This window comes from Rattus norvegicus, chromosome 3, assembly GCF_021556685.1.
Source record: "Rattus norvegicus strain SHRSP/BbbUtx chromosome 3, alternate assembly SHRSP_T2T, whole genome shotgun sequence".
Classification (NCBI taxonomy): Eukaryota; Metazoa; Chordata; class Mammalia; order Rodentia; family Muridae; genus Rattus; species Rattus norvegicus.
The window spans coordinates 12,971,959-12,988,373 of record NC_141536.1 but is presented as its reverse complement, the minus strand read 5'-3'; the positions used below and the strand labels follow the sequence as shown (position 1 = coordinate 12,988,373).

Genomic DNA, 16,415 nt, shown 5'->3' with positions numbered 1-16,415 from the left:
CCTTGAACTCGGTGTGTAGCCAAGCACAACCTTGAGTTTATTGTTTATTTTGAAACGGGTTCTTACTATATAGCTCTGACTGGCCTGGAATTCGTATGTAGACCAGAGTGGCCACAAATTCAAAGAGAGGTCTGCCTCTGCCTCCCGAGTGCTGGAGTTAAAGTTGTATCACTACCACGATCAACAATAGTCTTGATTTTTTTGTTTTGCTTTGTTTTTTCAAGACAGGGTTTCTCTGTGTAATTCTGGCTGTCCTGGAACTCACTTTGTAGACCAGGCTGGCCTTGAACTCACAGAGATCCAACAGCTTCGGCCTCCGAAGTGCTGGAATTAAAAGCATGCGCCACAACCTCCCGACAATAGCCTTAAATCTAAAAAAGAAAAAAAAAAAAAAAAGGTATATGAGTGCTTTGCTCACATGACAGTGCATTATGTCCGTGCCTGGTGACCTTGGAGGCTAGAAGAGACTGGCGGATAACTTTGGCACTGGAGGGTGTGAGCTGTTCTGTATATGCGTTTTGGGAATTGAAGTCCGATCCTCTCGCTAATCCATTCTCCAGCCTCTGCATCTGCCTCACAGGCATGGGCCACCACGCTCAGTTTCTTGCACATTCTAGACAAGCCCTCTCCCGAGTGTGCTAAGTGATAGGAAAAGTGGTCTTTGGCCGGGCCGGTGCAGCGAGCTCTGCACTGTGCCAGACGCTCGGCGTGCACTAGCTCATGTTAACGTCACAGCCGCCCCCAAAGAGCTGGCGTCCCCGCCCTCACCGCCTTTGCGCCGGGACACAGCAGGCGAGGGTCCTGCCGGAGCCGGCTTCTGTTGCCCCTTACCGGCGCTATGGCCTGCGGGCTGGCATTCGATCTTCCTGCGGCCCCGCTCGCCCCTGTGCGTCCCCGGGGCGCGAAGGTGTCCTGAGCTGAGCTCTGACTCAGGATGTTCCGGCGCCAGCCCATGGACAGGACCCCGGCTTACAAGCCCAAGGGGTATCCCGACGGGTCCACCCGACGCCGCGCCCTTCAGCAGCTACAGATGCTGCTGCCCACGCTCGACGGCCGTGCGGGGCGAGGCGCAGACGGCGCGTGGTGGCGGGACCGCAAGTCCCAGCACCTGTCTTCCCCGTCCCCCGAGTCCCCGTACGCTTCGCGGGGCCGTGGGGCCCTGCGTGCGCTGCTGCTGCCGCCGCTGCTGCAGAGCAGCTTGACCCGGGAGGCGGGGGCTCGGGGGAACCGGCAGCCGGCGGACCGGGACAACCCTGACGCCCTGGGCACGCTGCTGGGGGAACTGCTGCCCAACAAGTTCCGCCACTTCCTTCACCAGCTGCGCGCCAAGATCGCAGAGCCAGAGGCGGACCGTGAGGCCGCGGGGGTGGGGTGGGGTGCAGAGTCTTGGGGTCCCAAGCGAGAACCCGCTCCATCTCACTGGGCTGTCCTCCCCCTTTTCCTTTCCTTCCTCCTCCCAGCACCCTCAGCGCCACAGTACTCCAGCAGTCCATCCGAGCACTGCCCAGCTTCTCGGTGTTCCAGCAGCTCTTTCCTCCCAGACTCGTGGTAAGTGGAGGGGACCCTCTTGACGAAGGAGGGGTTGCCCTGGGTGCTACCATGATGGTCCTCTGCTCACATCAGCTGTGATCTCTTTATCTTCAAGGGACCAACCATTGAACTGGGACGACAGTTTTAGAGAGAAGACTACCCTGGGGCTCCCAAAAGGTGAATTCGTCAGAGCCAAAAAGGCCCATCCGTGAGTAGTAGCTGTTGTGAGTACACGCGTGCTAGAGTTTTGTGGCATTAACGCTCTCCTTCCACCTTCACGTGGGCTTGGGGGATGGAAGAGAGGTCATCAGGGTTGCCTGACAGCACTATCTATTGAGCCATTCTGTCATTTCCCCACGCTGTGAGTTATGGGAGCAGAAACAGGAAGGCATCCCTTCGCTCCCTCGTTTCCAGGCACTCACTAATGGATTTATCATGTATCCATCCATCCACTCACCTAGCCATCCTTGAGCGCACCTACCCCTTACTCACAACCAGGTCTTCTATAAGCAACTGTGAATCTCTCCATCCGTCTATCCATCAAAGCATCTAACCGGCCATGAACTCGAACTGCCAGACTGTCAGATAGCCAGTCTTCTGTCTATTCTCAAATCCCCTCTGGTTATAGCTACCTGGTAGCTACCCTTTCATTCACTTAAAAACCCGGGATGCCAATCACTTCCCCCTAGAAGTAAATCCACTCACAAGCTTACATGTTTACCTGCATAACCATTCAGCTTCCTACCCCAAGATTCAGCCATTCAGCTGAGATCCAGACAGGAATCTACCTGCTGCTGAACCCTTCTCTTATCTCAAAGCATGACCCATGTCTGAAGTTTTATACTGTGTATCAAATACTAGAGGAACAGACAATGAGAGATAGAACCAAGAAAGATTCCTGACATTAACCACACTAATGTTTAGTTTCCCTGAACTTGGATCATGGAGAGCTCTTAATAGAGAAGGGAAGGAAACAATAGGTTTAAACAGGCTGGAGCACAAATGTAGGGTGAAGGCAACTATCTGGGGGTTTGAAGACTAGAAAGTTGGGTGTGGTGGTGCACACTTTTCATCCCAGCACTCAGGAGGCTTAGGTAAGCAACTCCATGAGTCAGACAGAGGCCAGCCTGATCTACATAGTGATTCCAGAACAGCCAGGGCTACAAAGTGAGACCCTGTCTCAATCAATCAATCAGCTAATTGATTGATTGATTGATTAAAGGAAGGACCAGATGGACCAGGGAACATGCATACAGAGCAAGCATACCATTACTGTTCCATCTGTATCCATGGCAGACATTACTAATGGATCACTGCACACTTCTCTGTGAGCCTCAGAACCCTTCCTGACACAGTTTTCTAGGATCAGAGTAGAGACTTAGGATGGAGCAATGCCTTAGCAGTTAAGAACACTGGTTGCACTTTTAGAGGACCCGGGCTCAATTCTCTGCATCCACATGGCAGCTCACAGCTGTTTGTAACACCAGCTGTAGGGGATTCGACACCCTCGCACAGACATACATGCAGACAAAACACTAAAATAAATTGCTAAAAAAGTGGAGACTAGAGTTGGACACTTATTTGTATGTAACATTCCTTCAGTGCATTTGATTGCTTCTGTGAGTGATCTTCCCCAGGAAGCATGGTGTCACACTGGCAGGCAGAACCTAGGAGATGTCTAAGCCTCGCCCGCCCGCCGTGTGGCCAGGACAGAGCTGAGGTTCTGCTTGCATACTACTGTGACCCTAACTAAGACCAACGCCTATAGTCAAGTTCCCGGCTGCAGGGCTCTTTGGTGGACAATGAGAAACACACCCTATGCATCCACAAAGAGATGCCACACGATCAGCGGGTATGGGTGTGTAAATACGTGTGCCCAAGGTGATGGTGCAATGGGGCCTTTGTGAATGATCAAGTAACCAGGCTGGCAGCCCAGACCCTGAGGGAGAAATGAACAGGTCTAACATTTTTGTTACATACAAAGATAACACGCCCTTTACGGAGCACAACCCCATTGACAGGCCCTGTTCTAGGTGCCTCCCCACACGGGGTACTCCACTCTCCCAGTTCCTGTGACTGACGGCGGAATGATCCCGCCTATAACACAGCACATGACCGGAAGGAGAAAAGTGAGAAGTGGAACCTTGATGACAGTGTGCCCCAGCTCATACGGCCTCGGTGGCACAATCGAGACTGACAGCTATCGTAACAGCTCGAAGCTAGAGATGTTTCTTCCGTCCGGCATACCTTCCACAGGATGTTCTTGCAGTTCGCCCCATCTCTTCACACCCGTGCTGAGGAAGGGGTGGGGCACCATAATTTCCTTATTTTTATTTCTATCTGCTTATTTGTCAAATCCGTAGCCCAGGCTGGCCTCACACTCGCTAGGTAGCCAAGGATGACCTTGAACTCCTGATCTTTTTGCCTCCACCTCCCATGTGTCCCACAGGCCACACCGTGCCTGGCTTAATCTCCATCACGGAGGAGGAGACAGGTTTCCGTGTGTCAGGACCTCTTGATGGCTGAGTGAAAATCCTGCCCTCTAGCCTGATGTTTGTGAGTGGCAGCTGTGGGCCAGACATCTCTGGGCCTCAGTTTCCTCACTTGTAATTAGGATAGTGGGGCTTTATGGGAAATGCTGAGGTTTGGTGGGACAAGACATGTCACATTATGGCCGGAACAAGCACCTGGAAAAAGGCCATCTGATGTGACTAGTAGAGCCCTGCCACCAACCAAAATCTTTTGAAGATTTATATTTTATTTTTATGTGTATATTTGGGTGGGTGCAGGGTGTTCCCATGAGCCCTGGTGTCTGCAGAGGCCAGAAGAGGGTGTCAGATTGCCCCAGGAGTGGAAGTCACAGGTGGTTGTAAGCCAATGATGTGGGTGCTAGAACCAAATCCAGGTCCTCTGGGAGGGCAGGAATACACTCTTAATGGCTGAGCCATCTCTCCAAGCCCTGGCTAAGATCTTACTAGGAGCCTGGGCTCCCCCGCCCTCTCATTTCCCCTCAGCAGTCTCCCACAGCACGCAGGTCCCCAAAGTGAAGACTGTGATCATTTGCAGCCCCTCTGGAGAAGGCTCAAGACCCCGCAGACGGTATTGTCCTTTCCGGGTGCGATTCGCAGACGAGACCTTGCAGGATACAGCACTCCGGTACTGGGAACGTAACCGGGCAGGTGAGCGCCCTGCTGCTTCTGGAACTGCTGAGATTCCAGAAAACTAGCCAGGAGTGCGGAGGTCACTTAGAGAGCAGGGCAGGCCGACGATGACTCCACAGCGGAAGTACTGGCCTTTTCAGAAGATGTCAAGGTGCCCTTCACAGACCACATAGGGTCCCTGAGAGGCAGCAGAGGTGGGTGGCATTGGGCTCATGGTGCCAAGGGGACAATGTCTGCCCAGGTCTTGTTATTAAAGAGCCAGCCCGGCTCACTCAGTTTCCCAGTCCCTTGGCAGCTTCCAGAATCATCTTTCTCATAGATTCTGGGGTCAGGCAGACCAGATGTCCAGCAAGTCTTAGAAGAAGAAATATCTTCTCTCTTGAAAAATGTTGAAAGCGTCCAAGAGAGAAACTCAGAGCCCTAGGCAGAAGTGAGCTCTCAGCGCTAGGGGTGGCTTCCTTTGACTTTTGTGAATGGCCGGCTGGAGGCAGGCAGGACAATGAGAAAGACAAGACTTCCTGGTACCCAGCTCTGTCCTGCAGACTCAGCAGCCCCGCCCGGTACAGCTCCCCTTGGCACTCACATAAATCGGGGAAGCCCAACTTGTGGTTGTATTTTGCACATGTGTGTGCTTCAGAGTACAATTTCAGCTAATAGACTTGAGAGCTCTTGTACCTACTAGGACTAGCAGTGCTGACTTATTGTCATCGAGACAGAGTCTCGTGAATCCCAGGCTGACCTACACAACTCACTATGTAGCCAAGGATAACCTCGAAATTCTGATCTTCCTGCCTCCACCTCCCAGCTGCTAGAACTACAGGCGTGCCCTGCACCCCGGCTTCTGGTTATTTTGATTGCCGAGAAAATTGAGGCAAAGGGTGGTTGCCAGTGGTCAGAATGCTCCAGAAACTCAAGAACAGGCCGAGTACTGTGGCCATAGCCCATAGCATCAGGACATGTGCTTTCTCAGTTTCTCCCGTCAGAGGTAGCCTCTGGTGATACAGGAAAAGCGCCCAGCCCCGAGAGATTCCCTCCCTCTAAGCCTTGCAGATTCTTGGCATCCTGGGCCCATTGTGGGGTGGGGTAGGAGTAGGACTGTGGCAGAGATCAGCTTTGTGGCATAGCAGAAACAGTCACAGGGAGGTAGTTTTAAAACCCAGGACTTCTCTGGAGGCAACCGACAGGCACTGGGGAGCCTGTGGTTGCCATGGAGACAGGGCTCTGTCTAGCCTTGCCAGCCAGAGGAAGGAGAGAGGGTGGGGGCATATCAGTATGCCCCTCCCTGGGGGAGGGGACAGGGAACTCACTCTGCTCTCTCTCTTCTAGTCCGGCAGAATATCTTACCGAGCGAGCAGACGGCTTTGCCAGCTGTATCTGTGTCAGAGCGAGTGCTTGGGAGTGTTGGGAGATGGTTGGACAGTCTGCCCAGAGCCCTTCAACCCAGGGTCCAAGACACCGCGGCTAGCTCCTCATGCTGGAACTGCCCCCGCGAGTGAGGCTCTGGGTAGAGAAAGCAGGAGGGTTGTGGTCTAGGTCCTCCGGGGACGAAGTGCAGATGGGCCTGGAACTCAGGGTCGAAAAGCTATAGGCTCCTCTCCCCTCACCAGGTCAGCTCAGGAACCACAGCTCTACCTTTCTGAGGATGCCACCGTGAGCAGCCGCCTACCCTTCATCTCCAGGGCCACCGCCCCAAGGCCAAGGGGAGGCCTAAGAACCTTCCTGGACACCCCTAACAATCCGGAGCAGGTGGGCAAATCGCCCTGTCCCGGGAGCCAGAAGCTGGTGAGCAGCCCAGGGCAGCTGGCCAGCAGAAGCACCAGCCCTCAGTGATTCTGCAGGGGAGCCTCTCTGTTGGATTTGTGTGGCCTGGCCTCCCTCGGTGTGGAGCGGAGGGGGAGGAAGTCCTTGAGCCTGGCTAGTGAGTGGGTGGGCTGTGCTTCAGTCTAGACCAACTGCAGGGAGGGACCACCTGCCGCCACGCCCCACCCCCGGGCCCCGGGGACCTGTCTCCTCCCACCTGGGCTCCCAGGGAACCTGTCTGCTCCCCGTCTCCTCCCTGGGCTCCCCTCAGCAGTGCCTTGCTCCCTCTAGGAATCCTTTCTGCCCAGTTTGGTGCTGCAGACCGTTCTAAAGCAAGGCCGCCCTAAGGGCTACCAGCTCCTTCTGCCGACCACAAACCGGCAGCAGGCTCACAGGTGAATGCCTGCCAGAGGCCCCCCTGCTCAGAAGTGTACCCATGCCAGGCAATGAGGAGAGTGCTTCTTCGCCCCACAAATAAACACACCTCCCAGGTGGCTGGGATGGATCACTAGGTCCTCCAGTATGAGCCATTCTGGGTGCCTGATTGGGGACCACTTGGATTCCTGGGTGGGGGAGATTAGGGCGGATTCACAGCTGGGATGAGGCTGGTGATATGGGGGGGGACAGGGCACCCGAGGGGCTCAGCTTGTCCTAAGGGATGCTTTCCCAAGGGGTGGGGGGCACTCACTACACAACCTCAAACCTAAATCAACCCATACCTGAAGCAGACCCCCAGCCATGACCTCAGCCTAGGAGAGTGGATAAACAACTTGTCTTTAGCGCCAGAGGCTTCTCTGCCCAACTTTTAGTAGAGGGTATGGGTATCTAGACCCCAGCCCAGGAAAAAGAGGCCTGTGTATGGGTAATTCTTAGTCCTTTTAGCCTGATGCAGTTCAGATCCACATGGGGAAGTGGCCTGAGTCAAGGTGGCAGGCGCCTCCTAGCATTTATCTGCTGCACTAACCTAGACACTGACATACACCCAAGTGCCCCATCACTCCATGTCCCAACCCCTGGGGGAAGCCTGGGAGCCAGCCCTCCCTCTTTGGAGTTTCACCTTGTTCTTGCGCTCTGGCCAGGTCTTTATCGCCACCTGCTGGCCCTTGAAGAAACGGCTCGGACTCGGCGCGGAGTGGAGTCTAACTGGGAGGACCGAATGCTGGGGGTTTGGGCTGGACTGGGCCGGTCATCTTAGGGACCAGATGGGCTGGGGATGATGAAGGGCTGAAGAAAGGTAGATCCGGACCCGGTATGCGACGCGATGCGTCAACGTCATCTGCGCTGGGCTGGAGCGGGCCTCGGTCCCTTTCTGGGCTTTCAGGCTGAGACCCAGGACGTGGAATTCTGGAGTGCTGCGCACCGCGGGTGCGGGTTCTGCCTCTGTTTCCCCGGCCGCCTGCAGCGCCGCGCCGCACCGCGCGGGGGCAGTGTTGGCCTGGCTTTGCGCCGCGAAACTTCAGCTCTAGTCCGGTGTTGAAAACTTTCCCTTAGGCAGTGCTCGCTGTGATCCCTGAATCCTGGGTTCTGCGCTCCCCACTGTGGGGAACTCGGCCTCCAGTCTGCAACCGGGAGACCTGACCTTCACGGAGAGGCTGGTAACGCACAGAACAGACCCATGCAAGGAAAAAATCTTGGAGGTCGAAGTAGGACACACCACAGAGACCCCACACACAGAGGACAGCACATACTCACCACCACCTGGAGACCCCACACACAGGGAGAACACACAGACAGGCACACCATACGACACCAATAGAGACCCCACACACGTAGAAAACCATACCACAGATGTTCACAGCAGACACAGTCCAGGTACATAACACACACTGTATATACAACATGTACAGATACCACACATGGAGAAGCACACACCACACACACACACACACACACACACACACACAACTGATACACATGGACACAGGCACACATGTAACAACACATCATACACATGGAAAAACAGACACAAAGAGGTACTCGCACACATACCACATAAACACAGATACACACAGCACATGATACATGGGACCATACACATGGCACACAGACGTCCTCCCACACGGGGAAGCCAGGCATACTTACCCCAGAAAGAATGCACACACAGCCCATTCCACACACAGAGGTAACACACTTCAGAGCTTGTGTTGCACACTGAAGTATGTACCATGGACCTCTGGAGGACCAGGGTCCTAGAGGACTTCAGAAGTGTCATCAGCCTACACCCACAACATGGCAGTTCGTGTGGTGCCTGAACTTAGGTGACCAAGAAGGGGCTGGGAATGCTGAAACTGGGAAAAGACCCCTTTCAAACAACCTAGGTCTTTCCTCAGAGTGATTCCATTCTCCTTCCCAGAGCCTGTACTGAACCTTTTTGTCTGGATGGTTGAGCAGGGCCTCACTGTGGACCTGGTCTGTGATCACTCTGTGATCACTCCAGGCTGGCCTGGAACTCAGAGATCTGCCCGCCTTTGCCCACCTCAGTGTTAGGATTAAAGTGTGTGCCACCATGCCTGCCGTGCCTCGTGGGGCCTTTAAAGGTGGCCCCCAGGCACAGGGGAGCTGGGGGAAAATCCTAGCTTTGGGTCCCTTTCCAGTAGCATAGTGGGTGTGGTAGCCGTGTACCATGTGCTTTAGGGCTGGTCTGTTCCTCTCCCGGGTGAGGCCTTCCCAACTCTCTCATCTCCCTGATCACCACCACAGACTATATCTCTTGGGCCAAGTCAAGTAGGGCATGGGAACTAGGCTCGTTGACAGATGCAGGGTGTCCCCACTCTGACAGGAAGCCCTGCCCCTTTCTCTGGAATGTTCTCTGCCTTGTGAGTCTTTGTACCCTGGTGGTGACTCATTAGCCCTAGAAGTGAGGGCTGCTGCTTACACTGCCATGTGTGAGGAGCTGGGTCTGGTCCCCACAGTGTGGGCAGGAGAGATGGCTCAGTGGTTAAGAGCACTTGCTGCTCTCTCAGAGGTCCTGGGTTTGGTTTCCAGCACCCACATCAGTTCACAACTGCCTGTACCTTCTCTTCTGGACTCTGCAGTAACTTCACTCACGTTCATTCACATGCGTGCATGCTCATGGGCACATTTGCATGTGCACACACAAACACAATTTTAAAAAAAAATTTTTTTTTTTCCCTGACGGTGTCACATTATGTAGCTCTGGTTGTCCTGGAACTCACTCTACAGACCAGGCTGACTTTGAACTTAGAGATCCTCTTGCCTCCGCCTCCCGAGTGCTGAGAGATTGAAGGTGTGCGCAGCTGTGCTTGGCTTTAAAAATAAGCCCTGGAGGGGTTGGGGATTTGGCTCAGTGGCAGAGCGCTTGCCTAGGAAGCGCAAGGCCCTGGGTTCGGTCCCCAGCTCCGAAAAAAAACCAAAAAAAAAAAAAAAAAAAAAAGCCCTCGAAAGAGGGAGAGTGAGACAGCTGGAATTCGTGGCACATGGGTTTAATCCCAGCACTTGAGAGGTAGAGGCAGGAGGATCTCAGAGTTCGAAACCAGCTTGGTAGTCTGCGAAGTTCTAGGTAACCAGAGCACCCCAAGACCAGAGAGACAAAGACTGAGCCATACTCAGTTTCCTGCAGCCACCAGGCCTCATTTGTACACTGGGTTTCTTAGAAACCACGCTCAGGAGAGCCCGTTCTGGGAAGCTGAGGACCAGAGAAATCTGACCCATTTTCAGCTCAGTTACACAGTGTGGCTCCCACTGGAGGCTGACCTAGTGGGGTAGCCCTCTGTAGCCCGCCAAACCTTCCCCCTCCCCCACGACACTGAAGCTCCAGTAGGGGAGGGGACTTGGCAGACTAACCTGAAAAGCAGGGACTGGTGGTATCAAGAAGGTTCCCTGGTGGCCAGACAGGACCCTCACAGGCAGTTGGCAAGTCCAGGCAGGCCTGAGAAGGGGCTTTCCAGTGAAACCAGCCCTACCAGTACTCCAGGGACGCCGGCTGCCGTTCTACTGTTTAGGAGGACTAAGGTCCTGTGTCCCCCACATTCTCAGTTGGATTTGCTGATGTGAGTGGGGCCTCTGAGTGCTGGTGAGGTCCCTGCCCAGCAAGTGTCCCATGGGAGAGGCTGCCGGCCTCCACTACCTAGTGTGTCCGTAAGGAAGATGAGTGACCTCGGTCTGGAGAGATGGCTCATTGGTTAAAACACTGGCTGTTCTTATAAAGACCAAGAGATTGGTCCCCAGTGCCCACATGGTGGCTCACAGCTGCCTGTAACTCTAGTTACATCCAGGCCATTAGATGTCTTTTTCCTGGCCCTCATGGCCACACACGCATGGGGCACATATATAGAAGCAGGCAAAACACCCCTACCCATGAAGTAACACTGAGGAGGGCTGGGGGAAGGGCAGCCTATAAACCAGCAGAGACTGCCTCAGTGCCTGGCTGGCTTTATGGCCCGTGGCCTTGAACTTCGGCCTTTCTGCTATGACTAGTTCATGGGACTTACAACAGCTGACTCTTTAAGAGTCAAGACCAAGGGGCTGGGGATTTAGCTCAGTGGTAGAGAGCTTACCTAGGAAGCGCAAGGCCCTGGGTTCAGTCCCCAGCTCCGAAAAAAAAAAAAACCAAAAAAAAAAAAAAAAAAAAAAAAAGTCAAGACCAAGCACCCAGGGTAAGCCACACATGCCGCCCCGCCCCTGGGCTCACGGTGGACACTGGGCCAGCACTGCCCTTAGGAGCCTGTGGTCCAGTGGAAACTCTTGGGGAGCCTGTAGGGGTGAGGCCTTAGCAAGTTGGCATGACAACAAAGGACTGGCTCACTGCAGAGCCTAGACTAGCCTCGAACTCTTGAAAATCCTCCTGCCTCAGCATCCCCAGTATGGGGTTATGATGAGAGCCACACTAAACTCGTTTCAGGAGACACTTCTAGAACAGCCTAGTGGTTGTTTCTATAATATCAGAGCAATGAGGAATCTGCTGGTAAGATGGACCTGCGGCCTGCTTCTGGAGCGATGGCAGCAAGAACGGGAGCCCAGGACTGTTGTCTTCCACACCCGGCCTGCCTCTCCTTGGGGAAGTGGGCAGCACACTCCTCTGTAAAGAAAACAGAGCACAGAGAGGTCAAAGCAACCAGAACAGAGTTACTGAGCATCAGGCCAGGAGCCCCATGAGAGCTGTGAGGAGAGAAGCTTTCTTCTCTGGCTTCTCTCCTCCCCAGAACCAGCCCAGAGGGCAAGGCTTCTGCCCCTGCACCCTGCTAGTCCTCTGGACAAGCCCTGCCAACTGCTGGGGCCATTCATTTCCTGCTTCCTCCATCTGCGATGTTTTGGGTGCGGGGCCTTGTGAGCAAGGCGAAGTAGACTCTGTTTCTGACTCTGGCTTGAGGGTTTGGGGTGTGGATTAGGTGAGCAGGTCCCTGGAGACCACAGAAAGGTGGGATCTTCCTTCTGCTGACCCTCGAGCTTGTCACAGGGCTGTGGGTATTGGCTCACAGCAGGAGGAAGGTCAGGCAGAGAACACCAACTCCACCCCACCCCCCATTCGTATTCACTCTACGAGGAATGGATATGTGTCTAGGACAGTATGGGTGGTAGGGAGGCCCAGGATGCAGGAGGAGAGGCCTGCCCCAGCCTCCAGAGCCCGCTAACCCAGCTCCCAGTGTTGTGGGGAGGTACCATTGCTACATCAGATTTGCACACCGATTTTACATAAATCCTGCTTTGTAGCTGGGTCTGATAGCACGTGCCTGTAATTTCAGCACTCAGGAGGTAGAGACTGAATCAGGAGCTGGAGGCCAGCCTGGACTACCTTGTCTCAAAACCACTGAAATGGGGATAGGCTCTTATCCAAAGGTATTTCCTGGGACTCCGGGATTGGCTAGCAGACAGAAAGCCCTGTGTACCGTCTCCAGCACCTCATAAGCTGGGTTTGGCAAGAGGTAGAGGCAGGAAGGTAAGAAGTTTGAGGTTAGCCTTTGCTACATAGTGACTTTGAGGCCAGCCTGAGCTATATGAAACTCTTATGAAACAAAAATTGAGCTAGGCAATGGTAGCACACGCATTTAATCCTAGCACTCAGGAGGCAGAGGCAGGCGGATCTCCGAGAGTTCGAGACCAGCCTGCTCTACACAATGAGTTCCAGGATAGTCAGGAACACAGACAGAGGAGTCCTGCCTTGGAAAAACAAAGACAAAAGAGCTGGAGCTGGCTCATCAGTTAAGAGCACTGGCTGTTCCTGCAGAGAACCCAGGCTCTGATCCCACAGGGCAGCTCACAACCATTTCTAACTCCAGTACCAGAGCATCCGGGGCTGCCTTCTAGGCTCCACAGGCACCAGAAACGAATACGGTGTACAGCTATATATGTAGGCAAAACAGTTGTACGCAGAACATAAAAATAGGTGTAAGTGCACAAAAAAGCAAATGCTAAATCCTTCAGGAAGCCAGCTCTGTGCACCTCGCTTCACAGCCTACCCGGACGAAAGGCTTTCACAGCTGTTGAACTGCTTGGGTGGAGACACTGAGCCCCAGCATATCTCATGGCAAGTGTGGGTGTTCTCATCGGCTCTGTATGGAGTCACGAGCTCTCTCTGCCATGTCTCTAGACCTCCACACAGCCTCTCTCCTGTTCTGATGGCAAGACCTGCCGCCAAGGAGGCAAAGGAACTCGGCGATTTCACAAGAGACTCAGAGGTACAGCCCCTGTGTGGGGTCACATGGCTGAGCCAATGAACCCATGAAGATGGCTTGCCTGTCGGGAGCAGGCTCTGTTCACGCAGGAAACTAGACACGATTGCCTCTGTGTCTTTGTCCTCTCCCCAATGCCAGGCAGGGGAGCCCCACCTCAGAAGGGAAAATTTGGGTACAGGATCCTCCTGGGCTGATTGAACTGGAAAGAGTCCACAGGTAGGAGAGGTGGCTGGTCCACTAGGTCCTAGTAATAAGCCCCAGGAACTCAGCCTGTCTAGGCTCCAGGGAGGGCAGCACTCTATGGCAGAAGAGCCTAGGGCTACAACCACTCTAGTAAGTCTTAGGCTGAAAGCATTGATTTTGTGTGTGTGTGTGTGTGTGTGTGTGTGTGTGTGTGTGTGTGTGTGATGTGGTGTGTGTGTGTATGCATGGTGTGTTGTGTGTGTGGTATGTGGTGTGTGTGTGTGTGTGTGTGTGTGTGTGTGTGTGGTTTGTTTGTTGGGGGGGGTTGTTTTGTTTTGCTTTTTTGAGAATCTCTCTGTATAATCCTGGCTGTTCTGGAGCTCCAGGCTGGCTCCAACTCTCAGAGATCCTCCTGCCTCTCTGCCTTCTGAATGCTGGAATGCCAGGCACACCTGGCCCTTCATGTGCATTTCTTTCATTTTGCTTTTCTTTATGTGTACCTCCATGTACATATGAACATCATGTATGTGCAGGTGCCCACAGAGGGCAGAAGGCATCAGGACCCCTTGTTGTGAGTCACCTCATATACAGATACACACGCACACCTAGACACTCACTTACACATACAGTCACACACAGAGACACCGCCCAGACACACACACATACACACACAGATACACACACACAGACACACACAAGACACGCAGAGACACACAGATAGATATACTCATACACATAGACACATTCACACACATACACACACAGAGACACACACTTATACACACAGACACACACACAAATACAGACACACACATAGACACTCCCACATACACAGTTACCAGACGTACATTCACAGAGACACATACAGAGACATACAGAGGTATACACACACATAAACACACAGACACATACACCGACAAACATACAGAAACATACTTACACACACAGACATGGATACACAGAAGCACACACTAATACACACAGATAGACACAGTAATACACAGAGACACACTGACATACACCTTCCCCCATAGACACAGACACACACATACTGAAAGACAGACACACACACATTCACACACATACTCGAACACAGACCCACACTCAAAGACACAGATACAAGCACACAAACACGAAGACACACATTCATACATAGACACACTCATACACACAGACACACACAAACACACATTCACAGACACACACACACATTCTTACAAACACACACACACATACATACACACACATACACACACACATTCCTGCTTGGGTCACTTCTTAAAGGAACCACAGCTGCCACCTGGGTAAGAGTTCTGTGTCATCAGATTGCTCCTTGCCCTGAGGCACAGGTCACAACCCTAACAAATCACACAAGTGTGCAAGCACGAGCACAAGTGTACACACATGGCCCGTCAACAAGCTCCTAGGTCAGGCCTGGGACCCTGGGGGAAAAGCACTACTGGCTAGACTGGAGACCAAGTCCCTGTGAGACCCAGCTGGAGATGCCAGGGAAGGACCAGCAAGAAGTGGTGCTGACACAGTGAGGAAAGTGACAGACGGTGGGGACCACCCCTTCCCTCCCCCTGTTACCCTCTCCCAGCCCAGTGCCCCATCTCCTACCCACAGCATCCTTCCAACCCCAGTCCTGCCTCCCGCCCTCTCTCCAGACCCCCCTTTCCTCCCTCCTCCCTCACCCTTCTTTCTGGTATTTCTGCCTCTTTTCTTCCCTCTCTCTCTCTGTCCTCTCTCCCTGCCCGCCCCTCCCCCATCGCAGACAGGGTGTTTTGTCTACCCCACCACCAGCTGTCCACACTCTAGAGAAGCAGCACAACCTTGTCCCCAGAACCGAGGAGGGGGGTTGTCTACCCCTTGCAGGAGCGCTAGCCCCAGGCTGAGTCTGCAGCTCAAGCAGGACCCAGGGCACGCATCCCTGTTGGAGGAAGGGAACGCCTTCTTTTTTCAGAATCTCCAGAGTTTGCAGAGTGGAGACCCTAATAATATTTCCAGTGGCTCCCGAGGTTTGAATCTAACTTGCAAATGCCTTCTTTGATCTCCCTCCTTTCAGGTGGTGCTGGAGCAGGGTTCCGAAGGGCCTAGAGACTGGCCAGCCCCTCTTCAGTTGATCCCAGCCAGGCTGCTTCTGCAGTGGGGTGCACGCTCAGCTTGGGTATTCCCATGCCCCTATTTGCTTGTCAGCACCGTAATATCCACCAACAGCACCCCCTGGGCCATTCTCCAAAACCCATGGTAGTTCCTCTGCTCCCTCTTCTCCTCAGCCTCTGCCCATCACCACACCTCCATGTTCTCGGTTCTCTGCAGCAAGACTCTGGCTTCTGTAGGCTACAGTGATGAGCGGAACTCATCTATGCCCCAGGGCCTTTGCACAGGTGGCTCTCCCTACCGGGGACACTGTACTTGACAGCCCCGTTGAACCAGACTAAACATGGCTTCAGTAGAGCTTTCCCACGCTCAAAACAGCTTCAGTCACACGTCCCTGCCGCACGAGGGACAGCTCTCTAAGAACCCATGCGCACATGCTGGGCGGAGCCTGGACCCTATCTGTGAGCGTCTCATATCCTGGGTCTGTTTCCCTACCTGGAAGACTAGGGGGGAGGGGGCGGGGAGTGCCAAGCCCCTCCCTTGCTGTCTGAGGATTCTCCCAGGCTCCTCTGGGCTCAAAGGAGTCACATTCATTTCACGCTATCTGACTTCCGTGATTATCTGATTTTTCCAGGAAGGAATTTTAAATCTCCAGCCAGAGGAGTTGTCCCATCCCACCAACCCGGATGCACCTGGAGCCCCGTGGGAGGCTTGGGAAAACTGTCCCTTCCCCAGCAGGTGAGCCTGATACCAAAGACCCTCGAGAGTTCGGTCACCACAGCCGCACAGTGAGTGGGGTCACCACAACCTCAGTAAAATGCAGTGTGTGTGTGTGTGTGTGTGTGTGTGTGTGTGTGTGTGTGTGTGTGCGTGTGCGTGTGTGCGTGTGCGTGCGTGTGTGCGTGTGCGTGTGCGTGCGTGTGTATGGACAATCACACAAGTAAATTGGTCAGGACCCAGACAAACCAGTACAAATTGTGACTTCCGCTCTGTGAACTTTCCTCCCTTT

The 16,415-nt window shown here is 53.6% G+C and overlaps 1 protein-coding gene across 33 annotated transcripts; it reads left to right on the top strand.

Annotated features, from left to right (window-relative positions):
* Window positions 1-743: 743 nt before the first annotated feature.
* C3h9orf50 (similar to human chromosome 9 open reading frame 50) lies at window positions 744-16,142 on the top strand. Of its 33 annotated transcripts, XR_015683068.1 has the most exons (10): window positions 769-1,352; window positions 1,461-1,548; window positions 1,646-1,738; window positions 4,597-4,709; window positions 6,018-6,183; window positions 6,299-6,473; window positions 6,783-6,886; window positions 7,571-8,086; window positions 15,372-15,473; window positions 16,041-16,142. XR_015683068.1 is itself a non-coding variant. In XM_087652712.1 (8 exons), exons 1-8 carry the CDS (start codon window positions 935-937, stop codon window positions 7,596-7,598), a joined length of 1,149 nt encoding a protein of 382 aa, XP_087508838.1. In that variant the 5' UTR covers window positions 769-934; the 3' UTR covers window positions 7,599-7,743.
* Window positions 16,143-16,415: the final 273 nt, after the last annotated feature.